The sequence below is a fragment of the Zonotrichia albicollis genome, chromosome 22, assembly GCF_047830755.1.
Source record: "Zonotrichia albicollis isolate bZonAlb1 chromosome 22, bZonAlb1.hap1, whole genome shotgun sequence".
NCBI lineage: Eukaryota > Metazoa > Chordata > Aves > Passeriformes > Passerellidae > Zonotrichia > Zonotrichia albicollis.
The window spans coordinates 3,218,223-3,236,489 of record NC_133840.1 but is presented as its reverse complement, the minus strand read 5'-3'; the positions used below and the strand labels follow the sequence as shown (position 1 = coordinate 3,236,489).

The 18,267-nt window shown below is 44.7% G+C and overlaps 1 protein-coding gene across 1 annotated transcript in view; it reads left to right on the top strand.

Annotated features, from left to right (window-relative positions):
* The window catches only part of VPS53 (VPS53 subunit of GARP complex), a 66,029-nt gene that overhangs the window by 806 nt on the left and 46,956 nt on the right, over positions 1 to 18,267 (top strand). The window contains exons 2-4 of the mRNA XM_074557007.1: positions 2,042 to 2,122; positions 3,176 to 3,225; positions 4,017 to 4,083. Coding sequence (XP_074413108.1) covers positions 2,042 to 2,122; positions 3,176 to 3,225; positions 4,017 to 4,083 — 198 coding nt within the window. The remainder of the gene's footprint in view (positions 1 to 2,041; positions 2,123 to 3,175; positions 3,226 to 4,016; positions 4,084 to 18,267) is intronic.

Sequence of the window (18,267 nt, the reverse complement as noted above, 5' to 3'; positions counted from 1 at the left end):
CACTGCCCAGGATCCCCAGGGAATGGGAATGGGCACGGCCTCGAGGCTGCCAGGGCTCCATGGATGCCCAGGGTGGGGTTGTTGGGGCTCTGTGCAGGGCCAGGGCTGGGCTGGATAATCCTTGTGGGTCCCCCATAACTCAGGGCATTCTGTGTTCCCTGAAACTCTTCGTGGCACCTGGAGCTCATCCAGGGGTCAAACCACGGCTCTTGTCCTCTTTGAGCCTGCCCTGCCCTGCCTGCAGTGACTCTTCTATCCCAGGGGCTCTTCCTGGAGCAGAAGTCTGGGCAGCAGCAGTGTCAGTCTCACAAAGCAGCACTCAAATTTAAGTTTTTGCACTTTCTTGAGTGTTGAGGCTTGTGGGTCACTTTTGGTGGCTTTCCTGGAAGAGCAAGGGAACTGATAAATTAAATGGCAACTTCTAAAGGGGGCCTGGAGCTTGTCCAGAGGAAGAATCCTCTGCATTTGTAGACATGAGTTTTTGAGCAGTGGAGAACCCACCACATGCCTGGCTGAATTATTTTAACAAAGACTAAAGCTGTAGGGAAATATTTGCAATATTCACTGGGAGATGCTGAGGATGACACCACCTGCTGCTTTCCATTTTCCTCTCTAGCACCTCTCAATAACCCTGTCGTTCCTGTCAGTGCTCCTGAACCAGTTTTGGGGCAGAAGCTGCCCATTTCTGGTTAAATGAGCAGAGCAGGCTCAGCTGCCGTGCCGGAAGCGGGGTGGGGAGCACAGGCAGGGCTGGTGCCCCACCAAAGCCAGGCCAGCACTTCTGATTAATGGGTTGTGACAGATTGCTGGGAGTGACAGCTCCTGCAGCTGCTCCAGCTGCCTGCAGCGCTGATCCCTATCTGCACTCGGAGTGGGGCTCCTGAGCAGCCTTTATCTCCCATCTCACCTCTTGTTTCATCTGCTCTCAATACCTGTGGAGATTTGGGGTTTGTGGGGATTGGTTGAGTGTGAGTTGGGAGCAGGATGGGCTGGGTGTGACGCTGCAGTTTGCTCTTACCATGGGGTGATGTCAGATTCCCTTCCCTCACCACGGCCTCGTGCAGGTTTGACAGCTGCCTGCTTCTCCTGGGCCACAGGAGTCACTGGGAAGACTTCCCAGGAGGGCTGGTTCTGGCAGAATTTGCTTTAATCTCACAAAATCACTGATTTCACAGTGCAAAATGTGTAAAACATTGTGTTTCATGTGCCCAGCTGTGAAGGCTTTCGGTGAGCAGGGGGATGCTGTGGGCTCAGCTCTGCTTTTGCCAGAGGTTGGCCATGATGGCTCTGTAAATGTGGGACAAATAGCAGAGTCATGGAATACTTAGGGCTGGAAGGGACCTTAAATACCATCTCATTCCTTCCAGCATCCCAGGCTGATCCAAACCTCATCCAGACTGACCCTGAACCCTTCCAGTGATGGCACATCCACAGCTTCAGTGTGCTGGCAGAGAAGGGAAAGCACCACACTCCACTCTGTGGGGACAAAAAGCAAATCCTGGCAGTTGCGTTTGTGTTGTTTGAGGTGCTGAGGAGAGATGAGATCTGTTTGCACCAGAGCTGCTCTTTCCCCCTGCCCAAATCATTCAGCAATTGTGTTTCTCTTGTGTGGAAAGTGGCAAACCCAGGTCTCCAGAGAGCTTGTACAGCCACTCCTTAATTCATCACATTTCTTATTCCAGGGCTGTGGAAAGCAAACTCTCTAAAAAGAGCAGGGCAGAGCCTCAGTTTGTTCAACAAAAGCATCAGCATGGTTTGGGACACAGAGCTCATGTGTCCTGGGAATTCCTGGATGGATGGATTGTGCCAGGGTTGTGTGTGTGAGTTATCTGTTTTTATCCAGGCTGATAGCCACAGGAATTTTGGAAGGTCACAGTCCTGCAGAGCATGTGGATGCTCTGCTCCTGGCCACTTGTTAGAGAAATGCTGTGAAACACAGCTGGAAGTGGATGCTGAGGGAATTAAAAGTTGTAGACGCTGTGTAAAGTTACAGAAATCACTGATATTGGTTGATTGTGTTTGTTTTCCTCCCTCTTTCCAGGTATTTCCCAGCCAAGATCCACTGGACAGAGCAGATTTCAATGCTGTGGAGTATATTAATGCTCTCTTTCCCACTGAGCAAGTAAGTAATGCTCCAAATACTCTCAGGCTTCACTTCCACACTTTTTACTATCAGATTTTACTTCCACCCTTTACTATCAGGGTAACCTGATAGCAAGTGACCAAAGCAGTGTTTAAACCTGTACCCAAACCTTTCATTATAAACACTAGCACAGGAAATAAAGCTTTAACAATAATCACTTCTTAAATTTGCAGCTCACAGTGTTACTGTCATTATGTGGTGCTTGCTGCAGTTAAAGTCCTGTTTTGATTAGTAGAAATAAATTAATTTTCTATGTGGGTGGAGTAAATGTCATAACTTGCCACATATCAATCATTGGTGAGTTCCTGGGGTTTTCAGCCAAATCAGGCAGGTCTTGCCTGTACATTATCACAGGAGAGTTTGAATCCAAGTATTTATTTTGAGATTTAAAGAATGAGATTGCTGTGAGCCCACATCCCTGCTTTGTATTCCCAACTTCATCCCCAGGGGAGTTTTGGATTAACCTCTTGCCAAACAGAGATGTTTCTACAGGTGAATTCTGTGTCTTGAGGCTGCTCCAACATCTCTCATGGCTGAGATCCTTTGCAGCACCGTGGTTTTTGCCTTGCAGCTTTCTCCAGTGCTGTGGCTTGGCTTTTTTCCCCTTTGCCAGCAGGGAGGAGCTGTTTCCCCAGCAGTGCCTCCTCTGCATCCCTTCCCAGGCTGTTTTCTGTGGCTCTGGGCTCTGCAGGGGGGTCTGAGCCCCAGGGCTCTGTGCCCATGCCCAGTGCCCACTGGAGGTCACTGTCACACCGTTGTGCTGGCAGAGCTGGCACAGCTCAGGGATGGGGGAGCCTGACCTGCCTTTTTCTGCTCCTTGGGATGTGACAGAGAAGCAGCTGAATTGTTGTCTCAGTTCCTCCATCTGTAAAACAAAACCATTGCTCTCCTCTTCCCCAAAACCCCTGTGTGATGGAGTGTTTGGGATCACAAATTCCTCTGTAAAACATTCACCTTTGGGATCACAAATTCCTCTGTAAAAACATTCACCGGTTCACATCTCGCTGATTTTTTTTTTTTTTTCTATTCCAGTCTTTGGCAAACATTGATGAAGTCGTGAACAAGATCAGGTTGAAAATAAGGTAAATATTTATATTTCTGCATTTCATTGCATCTCAGGTCTGACTGTCACGAAAAGTGCTTCAGCTGGCAGGATTTAGTTTGTTTAAAATGCCTGGATAGGACCAGCCTTGAGTCTAACAGTGGCACAAAACAATCATAATTTTTATGGCACAGAAACAATTATAATTTTTATATTTCACTTCTATTATGTGTCTTTCAGACTGTTTAAACTGATTTGTTGCAAAGAGCAGCTTTGAAAAACAACTAAGAACCAAAAAATACCAAATTTTAGTGCAGTTTGAAGGCTGAGTGAGCAAACTACCCAAAAGACTCAGTTGCTAAAAATTCATTGTTTTTAGGATTGGAATATAAATTATAAAAACTCTCACTCTGTATTTTTAAATTGTCATTATTGGTCCTAAAAGTACAAAATAAGCACAAGTGTGTATGAAATAATTAAATTTTCTGTGCTGGTTGATATTGCCTACATGAAATGATTGAGGCAGCACTTTCACATGTGGGAAGCTGAAATGCAGACAGACAAGGGAGAGCTGACAATATTGCTTAAGGGAACAGGAATGCAAGAAACTCTGGGCAAATTAGGAAATGGATTTTTATTTTTGCAACAAGACTTTGAAATTGTGCAAGATAGTGCCATTGAACAGGGAGGGAGGGGGGAAATAATGAATTTAGCATTGATAAAAGCAGGGGTTTTTTTGTTTTAAATTGGTTGTGTAGCTCTCAGGACTCCCCCATTTGTTTGGGCCAGGCTCCCAGCGCTGGGTTTGACACTCTGGGGTTTTTCCTGCAGGAGGTTGGATGACAACATCAGAACTGTGGTGAGGGGCCAGACCAACGTGGGACAGGATGGCAGGCAGGTATGTGCAGTGCCAGGGCCTCTCAGCTTGGCATCTCACTCTGAGGAAAGGCTCTGGAAGGCAGAACTCCACTGCTGCTGTTCTGAGGTGCTCCTGTGCCTCTTACACTGATGAGCTGCTCACTCAGCAGCTGCTGTGCCCTGCCTCACCCTCTGAAGGGAAGGGAATGAGGAATTGATTTAAGGATAAAAGGCAGGAGGCCTGTGTGCCACTCTGGAGCTGATAGAAAACAAGCAGCACTGAGCAGGTAAAGTACATTTGATCCTCCTGGGTGGGGATCAATCCAAGGCTGTTTGTCCTTTTCACTGAGCTGTTTGCTGGGGTGTCCCAAGTTCTGTCACTGTGCTGATCACTGCTGCCCCTTCCCCTTGCAGCTCCTCAGGTTTTCACTTGTTTTTTGCCTGGCAGACGTGTTTGCTGGGGGTTCAGCACTGCTGAGCCGTGTCTGCAGGGGCTGTGGGTGCTCAGCTGATTTTGAGCTGTCACCTGCTTTGGCTCTATTTCCTGTCCTGTTTTAGAGGACATTGAACCTTGAACCATCAGTCAGGGTTCCTCAGTGACTTCTTAATACCAGCTTTAACACTGGCATGGGGTAGTGCCCCTCTCTATTTCCCACTTCTTAATACCAGCCTTAACACTGGCATGGGGTAATGCCCCTCTCTATTTCCCACTCCTTCCTGCCACAACACTTTGTATCTATTTCTAATCTTATTTCTGCCACAGAGCCCTCAAGGGAATTATTTAAGCTGCCTATATTTTTGTCATGCTTTAGAAAAACATGGGAGATGCTGACCTGTCCTGGCAGAATTAGTTGAATCATGGATGTCTCAGCAGTGCTGTTAAACTGGGGATGTGCTTGGGATGAGGCTTACCTGGGAGTGGTGCTGCTGTAATTGCTGTGCAGGATTGAGATCAGCAGTCAGGTGGGGTGGTAATTACAGAAATTGAGGAGGGAGTGGAAACTGGTGCAGTGCTTGGAGAGTTTGGCTGTGGTCGGAAAGCTGGACCTGCTGTAGCCTTTTGGGCCCATCTGAGAGGATAAATTCTATGAAAGGCCACAAAGGAGTGGGATTGAGAAGAGTTGTGGGTGAGAATTGGAGAAAAGGATAAACACAAGCAGTGCCATGATCAGTGCCTGGGGGATAACAGGAGCATTTCTGTGCCGTGGAGATGGGCCAGCTTTGCTCAGAGCTCTGTCCTGCCTCTGTTCTTTCTCACTCTTCCATCCCTTTGAAGTTCTCCAGGGCATGCACAGAGGGACCTGTCCTGCTCTGAAGCACCAGGAAGGCAAAGCTGTCTGTGCTGCCCTTCCTTCAGTGGGGTTGTACAGGAACCAGTAAAAATCCCGATTAACTAAAAACCTTCAAGTGTTCACTTGGGTGTCCTTGCAGGACGTGTCAAGTGGCCTGGAGCTGCAGTTAACCACAAATATTGCTGTATTTAGCTGTGGATTTTCCTGTTTTCCCTCATTTTGCTGCTTTGCAAAGTAGAAGCAAATTTTAAGACAGATTCCAGAGCTTGCAGTGCATGGGCTGAGGCCAGACAATCTCCCAGGAGCACAGCTGTTGTTTCTTCTTTGAAATCCTAACTAATACTGAAACCATTCAATTTTTTGAAGTGATACTTCTTTGGGAAGGAAAATAGATTGATTCTGAATTGCTGTGAGCTTTTTCTTTCTATGTTTCTAGTACAACCCCATTGTTTCACACCTGGATTTGCATTTTTTGTGTGAATTGCTGGAACCAGACTGTTGGAGTGGCAGGACTTGGCTGGGTCTTGAAGTTCAGAGCAGTGAAGGAGCATCAGCAAGCTCAGATTTTGGAAATCACAGGGACCTGCAGCAAAGGAGGTCTGGGGAACTCCTGGATGGCATTTCAGTTTGAGATGGAATTTTATATTTGTTACCCCAAAATCAGAGAAAACCGAGAAGGAGCATTTCTTTTTGTTGTCACCCCTGCCCTGTGTCCCCTGAGTGTGCTGTGTGGGGGAGTGAGGCACAGCCCTTTTCACATGACCACCCTGCTTGAGAGCACATTGTGGGGGTGCAAACCTTGTTTTCCAGCTTCAGCTGCCTGCTCCTATGCTGAAAAGTGCCTTTGTTTTACCAGCATATTCACAGGGGGAATCAAGGACACTTGGAAATGTTTTTATACAGCAAGAGGCCTGACTGCTCCCACTTGGAGAGGAAGGGTTTTATTTTCCATGCAAGAAGTTGTTTTGAAACAACTGAAAACAAGGTGTTGTTAAGGCAGGTCAGTTGTGTGCTTGGAAGGGAGTTGCTGTTTTCCTTATTTAGTTGTCCTGGTAATTTGGTCCCACAGCAAAATTAAGTTCTTGTTTCTACTCATCTATTCTTACTGAATTTGTAGGAAACTTGTATCCTCAAGCCCAGTATTTCCCTGCAAAATTGGATTGACACATCCCCATGGACAGACAGTGTCATCCTGTGAGCCTCACCCTCAGGCAGCCCAGGATGAAGATCATTATTGCATTTTATCATCATAACCACAACTGCAAACCACCCTTGATCAGGAAGGAAACAGTTGGCAACCAGCTTTTGCAAGAGGTTTGAAACAAAGCTCAAAGGCAGCCACATCAGTAAATTCAATCTCTAATCTTCTTCCATTTGTAACTCTTACCATCAGAGGTGTCTCCTGCCTGTAGTGCACAGAACTTGGCTTTTGGAAAAGTCAGAAATTTTTGGAAAATTTCTGTATTTTGATTTCCATCCCTTGGCACGCTGAGATCCAAGGGGAGCACTGCAGTCCATCATCCCTTTGAAAGCATGTGCCATAAATTAAAATGCATCTGAACTCTGATTTTGTACTGCTTGGATTTCAGTGGGAGCTCAGGATCTTGTGTATTTAACTGCAGGATTGGGCCTGAAAGGTGTTTTTCAAAAATATCTTCCCTTCAGCTATTCTCTCCTAACAAGCCCTGATGCTGTGGCCAGTGTTTGCCAGCATTGCCTGACTGTGTTGTGTTGGAGATGTCCTTGTCTGAGGGGTAAATAAGAGTTTGAATAAACATCCTTTCAGTCTCTGACTTCCTTCCAAGGGAAGCACAAACCCTGGATGCAGTGACAGAAGGAAAAACAAGTTGTTTAAGTTCTAGCAAGCCAGGAGGGGATTCTTTGCTGAGTCCCTGCCCCTGTGCTGGTCCATCCCATGTCCTGGCAGGTGAGGGAGCTCAGCCTTGGCTTTCCCATCTCCTGTCAGCCAGAACTGCCCAAAAATGCTTGGGAATCTTGTGCTGGCACTTAATTCAGTGCTGCTTGAATTACTGGAGTTTATCACCACCCTGCCCACTCCCTTTTTTAGACACCAGTGATCCAGGTTCCTAGAAGACAAACTGAGTTTATCAGCCTTGCCAGTCTGTTTTGTTTTTTTTTTTTTTTTTGAGGAGAATGAGTTATTTACCCACTGAGGCCAGCAAGGAGCTTTCCAAAGCTGTCTTGTGGAGCTGCACCTTCCCAGCTGTCCAGGAGAGGGGAGCCCAGCCTTGGTTTTGAGAGCAGGATAACGTTTCCAGAGGAATCGAAATCCCAGTCTGTGCCACTGGGGAATATGGAGTGTGCAGCTATGGAAATGTGCTCTCTGTGCTCCTTAAAGGAAAGGAGACCTCAGGGATGGGAAGTCCAAAATGCTGATTGCAGATCCAGCTGCTCCAGCTGTGCTGGAGTCTCCTGTCCTGTCTGGCTGGGATGATGGTTGGGATTTCTGTGCCCCCCTGCCTACTGAGCAGGGCTTTGAGCTGAGTTGTGGCTATGAGAAGGCATTTCAGTAAGAAATTTTCATGTGAAAATAGCTTTTTTTTTTTAATCTATAACCTTTGAAACTGTTCCCCAAACATTTTTGCTCGTGTGTGGATAAATTAGTAAGGAGGTGTTTGAAAAACCAGATTCTGAGTCTAAAAATAAAGGCCATCACATAGATGTGGCCCCAAAAGAGTTATTTCAGCAGCTCTGAAGGCAGGAATGCTCCCTTCCCCACAAAGCATAACGTTCCCCAGTTCAAAGCGTCTGCCTTCTTGAAATTTTGCCCTAGAATTTCCTCCAAATGCAAAAAGCCTTAAAATAGTCTGGCTCATTTGGCTTCCCCTTCCTGGTGCGATATTTCAGTGAAATCTGCAGACAATGCCCCGAACCTCAGAAATTATCTCCCTAATGATCCTTTTATGGGAGGAAACAACAGCCGTGGGTGGAACATTCCTCTGCAGGGTGTAACAGAATTTTCCTTGGGAGTCCCAGACTTGGACTATTTTGGATGCCTTGGGAGAGGCTGGGAATGCAGGAGCTGCTGTGCTTCACTTGTAGCAGTTTCTAGGGAGCCAGTGCTGCGCAGATTTTTCCTCTGGAAGGTTTTTTTTCCTCTCAGAGCTGCTGTTGGTGAACTGGAGTGTGGGCTGACCTTGCTGAGAGCTGCAGCCCAGTTGTGGCATCATTTCCTCAGCGCCCTAGGGTGCAGTAGAAAAAGTTCCCATAGATTTTTCCAGGGAGCGTTGAGCGCTCTCCCTATGGTTTGATGTGTCACTCCTCAGTTGTGTTTATTGCTGGAGCTTCTGCATGGGCTGGCTGTAATTTTTCTGACAGTTGCTGACATGCCTTTGCTGGTTGTTTGGCTGAAGCTGCTTCACCTATCAGGCTTTTGTCCTTGTAATAAGTAGCCTCTGAATTTACTGGTGGTTTAACCCTTGGCAGTGTCTGTGCAAGCAGGGTGAGTAAAGGTGAGGTGGATTCAGCTGAAATCCATTTTAGAGAGTCAAGAGCCCCAGAGGAGTCCCAAGATCCCAAATGGATCTGTGGTTTGATAGTTTGAATCTAAATAAAACCCAACAAAATTTTCTGTTATCTCTGGTCCATCTTTCCCTTCCTGCCCTGTGTAAGTGACTGAAGTTGCATCAAACAAGGACTGTGTTTCAAAGAAAAATGTGGTTTATTGCTTAATGTGTCTGATTCTGTTAGGGTCTGGCTCAGTTAGTGCTAGAACAAAATTAAGTGTTAACCAGAAGTGCAAATGGATGTGCCTGGGCTGGGAAAAGCTTTGGTTGTTTCTCATGGCTGAAGATACTGGCTGATAACTTGGATTGCTTTGCTTGGCTCCTCCTGTGTTTTGCTCCATGAAAACAGTGATATAGATTTTCTTTCTCATAACTCCAGCAGTACAAGCAAAGGGATGGCAGCTGCTGTGGTCAAATAATAGGAATATTTCCTTGCTGCCCAGACAGTTTACTTGGCCATCCCATCCTTTGGTCAGCCAGGGCTGTCCTCTCTCCTGGCATGTAAAACTGAACATCTGGGCTCTGCAGCTGTGGGGAGGCTGTGCCTGCCCTGCCCTGGGTGTGCTGCAGTGTCTGGCAGGGTTTGAGCCTGTGGGAGGAGGAGGAGGCTGTGTCTGGCAGAGAAAAATGCCCACAGGTTGTGGGTTTGACAAGGTCATGGCTGGAAATATGTGAAATACTCCCTTGGTTTTTCTTGTCTTTAAACAGAGATCAGGAAACACTTTGCAGAATCAATAGAGGCAGGAAGGAGGAGATGAAGGTGGAGAGTGAGCAGAGAGGAATGGGATGCAGGTGCAGCACAGGGCAGTGGGTGTGTGGTGTTCACAGGGGTCTGAGGATGAGGGAACAGATGAGGATCTGACTCCATGCTTCAGAAGGCTTGATTTATTATTTTATGATATATATTATATTAAAACTATACTAAAAGAGTAGAAGAAAGGATTTCATCAGAAGGCTAGCTAAGAATAGAAAAGAAAGAAAGATAACAAAGCTTGTGTCTCAGACAGAGTCCGAGCCAGCTGACTGTGATTGGCCATTAATTAGAAACAACCACATGAGACCAATCACAGATGCACCTGTTGCATTCCACAGCAGCAGATAATCATTGTTTACATTTTGTTCCTGAGGCCTCTCAGCTTCTCAGGAGGAAAAATCTTAAGGAAAGGATTTTCCATAAAAGATGTCTGTGACAGAGTCTGCTGCTTTTCTGAGCAGTGTCCTGAGCCCCAGGGCAGCTGCTGGGTGGTGTCACCAGAGTCACCTCCAGCTCTGTGAGGGCTGGCTGCAGGAGTGTCAGCCTGGCAGGCAGGGAGGTGCTTTTGTGCTTTGTGTGTGCAAACCTGCGTAAGAAGCTGCTCTGTTGCTTCAGCCTCCCTCCTTCACCTGCACCTCCTTGTGTGCAGGTGACTTTTCTGACTGCAGGTTGTGTTTCCTGATGAGCTGAGGAACTGCACATCTCCTACCCCAGGCACTTCCCTGCCATTTATTTGTTTATTTAAACACTTCCTGCCATCAAATTCCAGTGCTGCTTCCCTGGCCCCAGTGCCCAGGTTTGGCTCACATGGCAGGTGTTGATGTGTCCCTGCTGCTGGGACAGCGCTGGCTGTCATAATCTCTTAATAAATAATTAAACCTAAGTCTCTGAAATGTTTGGGAGCTATTTTGTGTCACAATCCCTGGTGTTGTAAGCACCATCTCTCAGTTGTATTCATTCTCTCCTGCCTGGCTAAGCTTTATCACCTGGATTTTTATGAATGGGTCATTATTCTGAAATGTGAGCACATGAAATATGATTAGTGTTAGATTTCAATACCTTTTTAAGATAGTGAATGGATTGGGGTTAAATATGGGGTTTTAAGCTGTGTGACTTCATATATTTTATAAAAAGTCATGCCACAGATCCTGTAAGGCTCCAGCTGAGTGATTAAAGTCCCATAATGTTCTTTTGTAACCCATGAATAATAAGCAGGAGCTGAGCTGCCAAAATGAATCAAAAGTGAGTTTCATTCAGAGTCATTTCCCTAGTGAATTGTGACAGCTGGACAATGTCCTTCCCTTGTAGTGACACCGAGCTTTTTCTAGCCCAGAACACGTTCAGTGAACAAGGTTTCAGGTGAGTGGCATGCCAGGAAGAGCTGCTGCTGTTCATTCTCATGCTGGCACAACTTTTGCCATCTGCTGCAAGGCAGGAGCCGGTCTGAGCTCGACCTTGCCTTGTGCTTGAGCTCAGGGCTGTTCCTGCCCTGCAGCCTGAGCCCTGGGATGGGGTTTGTGCTGCCAAGAGAAGGTGCTGGTGCTGTGGGAGGCACTGCAAGCTGCAAACTGTGACCAGTCCTGAGTGGCTTTGATGCCAACAAAACAAGAAACCCAGCCTGAAAATAGAATTCCAGACAGGCAGGAGGTTGTGTCTTATTGTGGATATTTAAAATTGGTTTTTCCCCCCCTTTCCCCCCCTACCCACAATATTAATTTTTTTTTAATATTGTGGATATTTAAAATTCTTTTTTTCCCCCCTTTTTTTGTTGTTGTTGCCTTGCGTTTTTGGTGTGTGTTCATGTTTATTCCAGCTGTGTTGCATCCATGCTTATAGCAGGTAAACTGACAGGAATTCCACTTGGAAATCCCTCCTTGCAGAGTTCCTGGTGTGCCTGTCCTTTCCGCCATTTCTGTTTGCTTTTAAACTCTTCACCTGTGCTGGTTTTGACTGGGGCAGAGAAAGAGCCCCATACTTGTGATGAAAATTAGAAAATTAGCTCTTTCCCAACCCAAACCAGCACATGAACCTGGATAAGAATTCATCTTGCAAAACCTGATGTGACCTGAGTGGTTGCTAAACTTACCCTCCACAGAAGTCAAGCTCTGATAATGCAGATGTGGCTCTGATATTGCAGATGTGGCTCTGAAATGTGGCTCTGAAATTGCAGATGTGGCTCTAAAATTGCAGATGGGACTCTGAAATGTGGCTCTGATAAGGCAGATGTGGCTCTGATAAGGCAGATGTCGCTCTGATATTGCAGATGTGGCTCTGAAATTGCAGATGGGGCTCTGAAATGTGGCTCTGATAATGCAGATGTGGCTCTGGTATTGCAGATGTGGCTCTGATATTGCAGATGTGGCTCTGAAAAGGGGCTCTGATATTTCAGATGTGGCTCTATATTGCAGATGTGGCTCTGATATTGCAGATGTGGCTCTGAAATGTGGCTCTGAAATTGCAGATGGGGCTCTGAAATTGCAGATGGGGCTCTGAAATGTGGCTCTGATAATGCAGATGGGGCTCTGATATTGCAGATGTGGCTCTGATATTGCAGATGTAGCCCTGAAATTGCAAAAATCACCAATTGCAGTGTGCAAACACCTCAGAACCCAAATCAGCTGGAACCCCTCAGTCATTTACAGCCTTCCCAAATAAATTGTGTTTTCCCTCTGCTCAAGCAGACACAGGATGGAGGGAGGGTGAGGAGCATTTCCAGGGTCCCTGGGTTCTCCAAGGTGTGTGCTGGGCACGGGGAGGTGCAGCAAACCCTGCAATCAGGGTGTCAACACCAACAGGAGGGAGGGCAGAGCCTCACCTTGGCTATCCTGACACAGATAAGGAGAATAATGAGTGGCTGCAGAGATTTTCTGCATGATAATAGTGTTTAATTTTGGGTGTGGGCAAGGCTGTGGCTGCTCACCTGCCACGTGAGGAAGCTGTAGTAACCTGCCATGAGGTGATGGTAAAGCTGTAGTAGCCTGCCATGAAGTTATATATATTTTTATAAATACTTATAAGTGCATTGATAGTATTTATAATGAATTTTTAGTATTTTATAGTATTTATATAATATTATTATATTATTTATACTATATTGGGCCAAGAAGCCCCCAGTGCTTGGGTGTAAAACTGTTTTTCCCAAATCCTTGCCATCCCCCAAATTCAAAAGCTGCACCACCAGCATCAACCTTTCTTTTTTAATTTTTAAATTTTTATTTTTTAACTTTTTTTTATTTTCAGTTCTTATTATAAATATTACCATGAGGTAATGATGAAACTGTAGTAACCCACCATTAGGTGATGGTGAAGCTGCAGTAACCTGCCATGAGGTTATATATATTTTTATAAATACTTATAAGTATTAATAATATATATATAATACATATATATTTTATATATAATACATATATTTTATATATATAATACATATATATTATATATAATACATATATATAATACATATATATTATATATATAATACATATATATAATACATATATTATATATATAATACATATATAGTATTTATAATACATTTATAGTATTTTATGGTATTTATATAATACTATACTGTAGTTATGTAATACATTTATAGTATTAATGCTGTATTGGGCCAAGAAGCCCCCAGTGCTCTGGTTTAAAACCATTTCTTCCCAAATCCTTGTTATCTCCCAAATTCAAAAGCTGCACCACCAGCATCAACCTTTCTTTTTTTATTTTTAAATTTTTATTTTTTAATTTTTTTATTTTCAGTTCTCATATAAATATTACCATGAGGTAATGATGAATCTCCAAGTTTTTGGCCAGAACTACCTGGAAATCAGCTGTCACTTCACCCCCTGTGTCTGTCAGTGTTTGTGCAGCTGTGGAGAACGTGGGGTTTGATTTCTCAGCACGATTTGGGGTTAAGTGAAGGGGCAGCTCCAGCAATTTTAAGCTTTGTGCAGTGTTGGGCGTAATGTGCTGATGGAAAGTGTCCTGTGCAGCCTGAGTGGTTGGGATTGGAGCTGATGACACAAAACTCTCTTCTTCAGTGACAATTGTGGTAGTTATGTTCTATTTGCTGACCTGCCAGGGTGGAAATGTGCTCAAATCAAACCCCAGGGTGACGAGCCCTTCAGGTTTGCCTGCTCAGAGAAATCAGCTGGGCCCTGTCCTGTGCTGAGACGAGCCCAAGATTCAGCTTGCAGTGCTTAAAACTTGAGGGTTTTCTCTCAAATGAAATCAGTCTGAGAATCAAAGTAAAATTTCCACCCTTCCCCAGTCTGGAGGGACTCGTTTGTGTGAGGTTTCAGCAGCAGAAAATGTGAGGCTGGTTCCAGTGTGAGAGGGCTGCTTTGAAATCTCCACAGCTGAGGCTCCTCAGAGAATTTGGGGATGGGAACTTTATTTTTAGTCGTGGTCTAGATTTTCATTGATCTGGGCTGGAAGTGTGGCAGCAAATGAAAGAAGCATTAACACTCAGAATTCAAGAGCAGGGACCAGGCCAGGAGCATTAAATTCTCAGCATCATGACCACAGCCCTATTTGTAACATTAAAAATACATTTGGATGCTGTGAATTTGGCAGATGTCAAGTGTCTATAAAACACTTGGTAGAGGGCAGCTTTCTGATGTGAATAACAACATTCAATTGAACTATATATTGGCTAGAATCAAATAAAAATAACATGTTTCTAGCACAACACCAGCAAGCAAATAGAAACCATGGAGGTATTTTAACCATTACTGAGGGAAAAAAAAAACCAGTGTTAGTTCAGTTAATCCCCAAGCAAGGAAACTTCATCTGAAAATTTGCCTTTTCTCCCACTTCACTTTACATTTTCTAGTAACACACAAACCTCTTAATTCCTATTTGCATATTTCCTGGTACTGAAGGTATTTTCTTGCACAAGATTCCTGATGGGATGCGTAAAGAGGTATTTAGAAATTAACATACCCACTAATGAGCTGCTGGTTGATGGGGTGATGTGACAGCTCTGTACCTGGCTGGAGGAGGAGGAGGCTGTGTCCATCTGCAGCACTGCAGGGATTCGGAAAGACAGACTGTAATTCACTGGGCTGGTTTATTTTGGCTGCAATAATTGTTGCTAACAGTGTTTTTTTGTCAGCCTGGTACTGTAAGTCACTGGAACATAACCTTTTAAAGAATGCATCACTTCCAAATTTAACAAACAAGTCACAGTCTGGTCCCACCTCTCGCTTGGGTTATTTTCTTCTCTCCTTTTGCTGCTTGGAAGGTCTGGTGTGAGGAGGTGACACAAGGAATGATGTGTGGTCTGACCTCAGGAGCTGCTTGGGACAGTGCCAATGAAAGCAATTTTTGAGGCAGTCTCTCAGTGATTCATGGTTTACCTCTGCTCCCCATTGTTTTACACCGCTGCCTTTGGAGTCTTTTGCTGTCACATCTCAAGGTGAAGGAGGTTGCAGAGCTGTGGCTGATTCATGGGCTGTGTTTTTCCCTGCAGCTTTGGAGAATTTGGCAAACAGCAGAGCTGCTCGCTGGCTGCCCAGCTCACCTGGGCTCAGGCTGTGAGCTGGGGTTGAGTTTTCCACCTGCTGTGTGTGGTGCGAGCACAGCAGCTCCCACTGCATCAATCCTGCCTGAAAAACAGGGATGGCTGGAAAAACACAGTGGCCTTAAACTGGGGAGTTTAACACCCTTGTGTGTTCCTATCCATGAATTATTTTGGGGACTCACTTCTGGAAGCAGCACAGGCCACATCCCCTCCTTCCCTCCTGCACCCAGGATGTGTCAGACACACTAAACCACAGAGGAGGAATGTGATCTCTGGCTTGTACCAAGCACTCTGTGCCTGGAGCCACTCCCCCCATGGCTGGTCCTGCCAAATTTACTAATTTAGCTGGTCTTTGCTGAATTTACACTGCTCAGAGCAGTTGGGAAGGCTGGGGTCAAGCATTAGGGAAAAAGTTTGGACACCTCTGGCTCTGCCTCCCAGCCCAGCCCTCTCCATCCCCACCATGATTCTCAGCTGTGCTGGCACTCAGAGGTTGCACAAAATAGAATAATTAATTCAACTGGTCCTGCCAAATTTACTAATTTAGCTGGTCTTTGCTAAATTTACACTGCTCAGAGCAGTTGGGAAGTCAAACATTAGGGAAAAAGTTTGGACATTACTGGCGGTGCCTCCCAGCCCAGCCCTCTCCATCCCCACCATGGTTCTCAGCTGTGCTGGCACTCAGAGGTTGCACAAATAGAATAAATAATTCAACTGCTCCTGCCAAATTTACTAATTTAGCTGGTTTTTGCTAAATTTACACTGCTCAGAGCAGTTGGGAAGGCTGGGTCAAATCTCAAGGAAAAAGTTTGGACATTGCTGGCTCTGCCTTCCAGCCCAGCCCTCTCCATCCCCACCATGGTTCTCAGCTGGTGCTGGCACTGAGGTTGCACAAAATAGAATAATTAATTCAACTGCTCCTGCCAAATTTACTAATTTAGCTAGTTTTTGCTAAATTTATACTGCTCAGGGCAGTTGGGAAGTCAAACATTAGGGAAAAAGTTTGGACATTGCTGGCTGTGTCTCCCAGCCGAGCCCTCTCCATCCCCACCATGATTCTCAGCTGTGCTGGCACTCAGAGGTTGCACAAAGTTGAATAAATAATTCAATTGGTCCTGCCAAATTTACTAATTTAGCTGGTCTTTGCTGAATTTACACTGCTCAGGGCAGTTGGGAAGGCTGGGGTCAAACCTTAGGGAAAAAACTCGGACATTGCTGGCTCTGCCTCTCCATCCCCACCATGGTTCTCAGCTGGTGCTGGCACTCAGAGGTTGCACAAAGTTGAATAAATAATTCTGATGGGTTAATTGTAGCTTGCAGGCTCAGCTGTTGATTGGAGTCATATGGTGTTTTTCCAGTGTGTCACAACCTTGTTTTCAACATCCTTGTTTCGTACAACCACAACAGATGATGTCTCCAGCCTCTTTATTTCTTCCTGCTCCTCTGCCCCCAGAATGAACTGCAGGAAATGCAATAACTTCACTCCTGGTTGCTGTTTGGGGTGTGTGCATTTCCCAGTTTCCCAGTTGCGCTGATGAGGAAAGCAATAAATGAGTGAGGCAAGGTGCTGGGGCACAGCTGGGAGAGCACTGCCTCTCATCCATCATGGCAATAAAAGCAATTCCTGGCCTCTTGATACTGCTTTTCCCTAGAATTTCTGTCCAAAAGAAACCTATTAATAAAATAGTAACAAAAGCAGGAAGAAAATGCTTTTAAAATTCATGATTCACCCTTGTAGCAGGAGCAGAGTGTGAAGGGAAATGCGTTTTTTGCCTTCAACGTGGCTGTGGTTTCCCCTCTCTTTTTACAGCTGAAAGAGCAGTCATTAGTTACATTAATAAACTTCTGCATTGCACCTTGAGCAATTAGACCTAATTTCATGCCCTAGATGTTGTTTTCTTATCCCCTAATAACACTATTTATTAAAGATGAGGTGTTTTCTTATATTTGAAATTTGTTTTTCTATTTGCTTTACTCTGTCTTTATAGTAATTGGGAAGGTGATGGTTTTCTTTCATTAGTGGTTAATTTTCTTTATTTGTTTATTGGTTAATTTTCTTTATTTGTTAGTTAATTTTCTTTATTATTGGTTAATTTTCCTTATTTGTTTCCTCTACACACAGTATTTTACTCTCAGATGCTATGGTTAGAGTGTACAGCAAAAAAAAAGTTTAATTGATTTCTTTTAACTGTCTTTTATCACAATTATTAAATATCACCATTGGAGAAATAGGTTCTTTTGAAGAAGCTCTGAATTCCTGGGATTGTGCAGAAAAATCAGCATTTGCTGTTAGTGCTGAAGCAAAGGGAGACAAGCAATTGGCATCTGTGAAGAATTTCAGGCTGAATCTTGAATTTTATCCAGACCATACAAAACAGTTGCTGCTTGCTTAATAATTTAATTATTAATTATTAATTACATTACAGAGTAATGTGCTGCAGGCCTGAGCACAGAGACAGAGCTAAATATGTTGAAAAGAGCATTCTTTGCTCCTTTGCTTTGCACCTAATCCACAAGCCTTTAAATGGAGGAGAAAATTTAATTCTCAGAAGAATTGGAGAGGCTGCTGGGGGCTGTCCAGCCCTCACACATTTTTGTGTGTTCATGTCCCTCAGTGAACATCTGTGACACCAATGCATAAAGTGTTAACTTCCACATGATTCAGAACATTTTTCAGAGGAGACTTTCCTTCCCCCCCCTCCACCCCCTCTGGAAAATGAATTATAAACCATCTCCAGCTTTTTCTACTTTTATTATAACCCAGCTATATTCCAGCAAAAGCTCCTGGCAGATAGTTTCCTCATCCATTTCCAAATGAAGATGTGTTAAATTTATTTGCTGAAGGAACTTGTAGCTTGTGCTGTAACCTTGGTCATGGGACTGGATATAAAAGCAGAGGGATAGAAGCCCACTGAACAGCAGGGAACAAAGTGGAGCTGGAAATGTTATCAGGCTGGGCAGGCAGAACGTGTAGAATTACTGCAGAAGGCAGATTTTGGCCATGTGATTTTGGATTTTTGGGTTTTGGACATGTGGCTTCCTTCACTGCATCCACGTGTGCTTCACACTGCTGTGCCGTGGTTGGGTAAATAAAAGGGACCAGGTGCCCCAAGAAAATAGCACTTAAATCCTA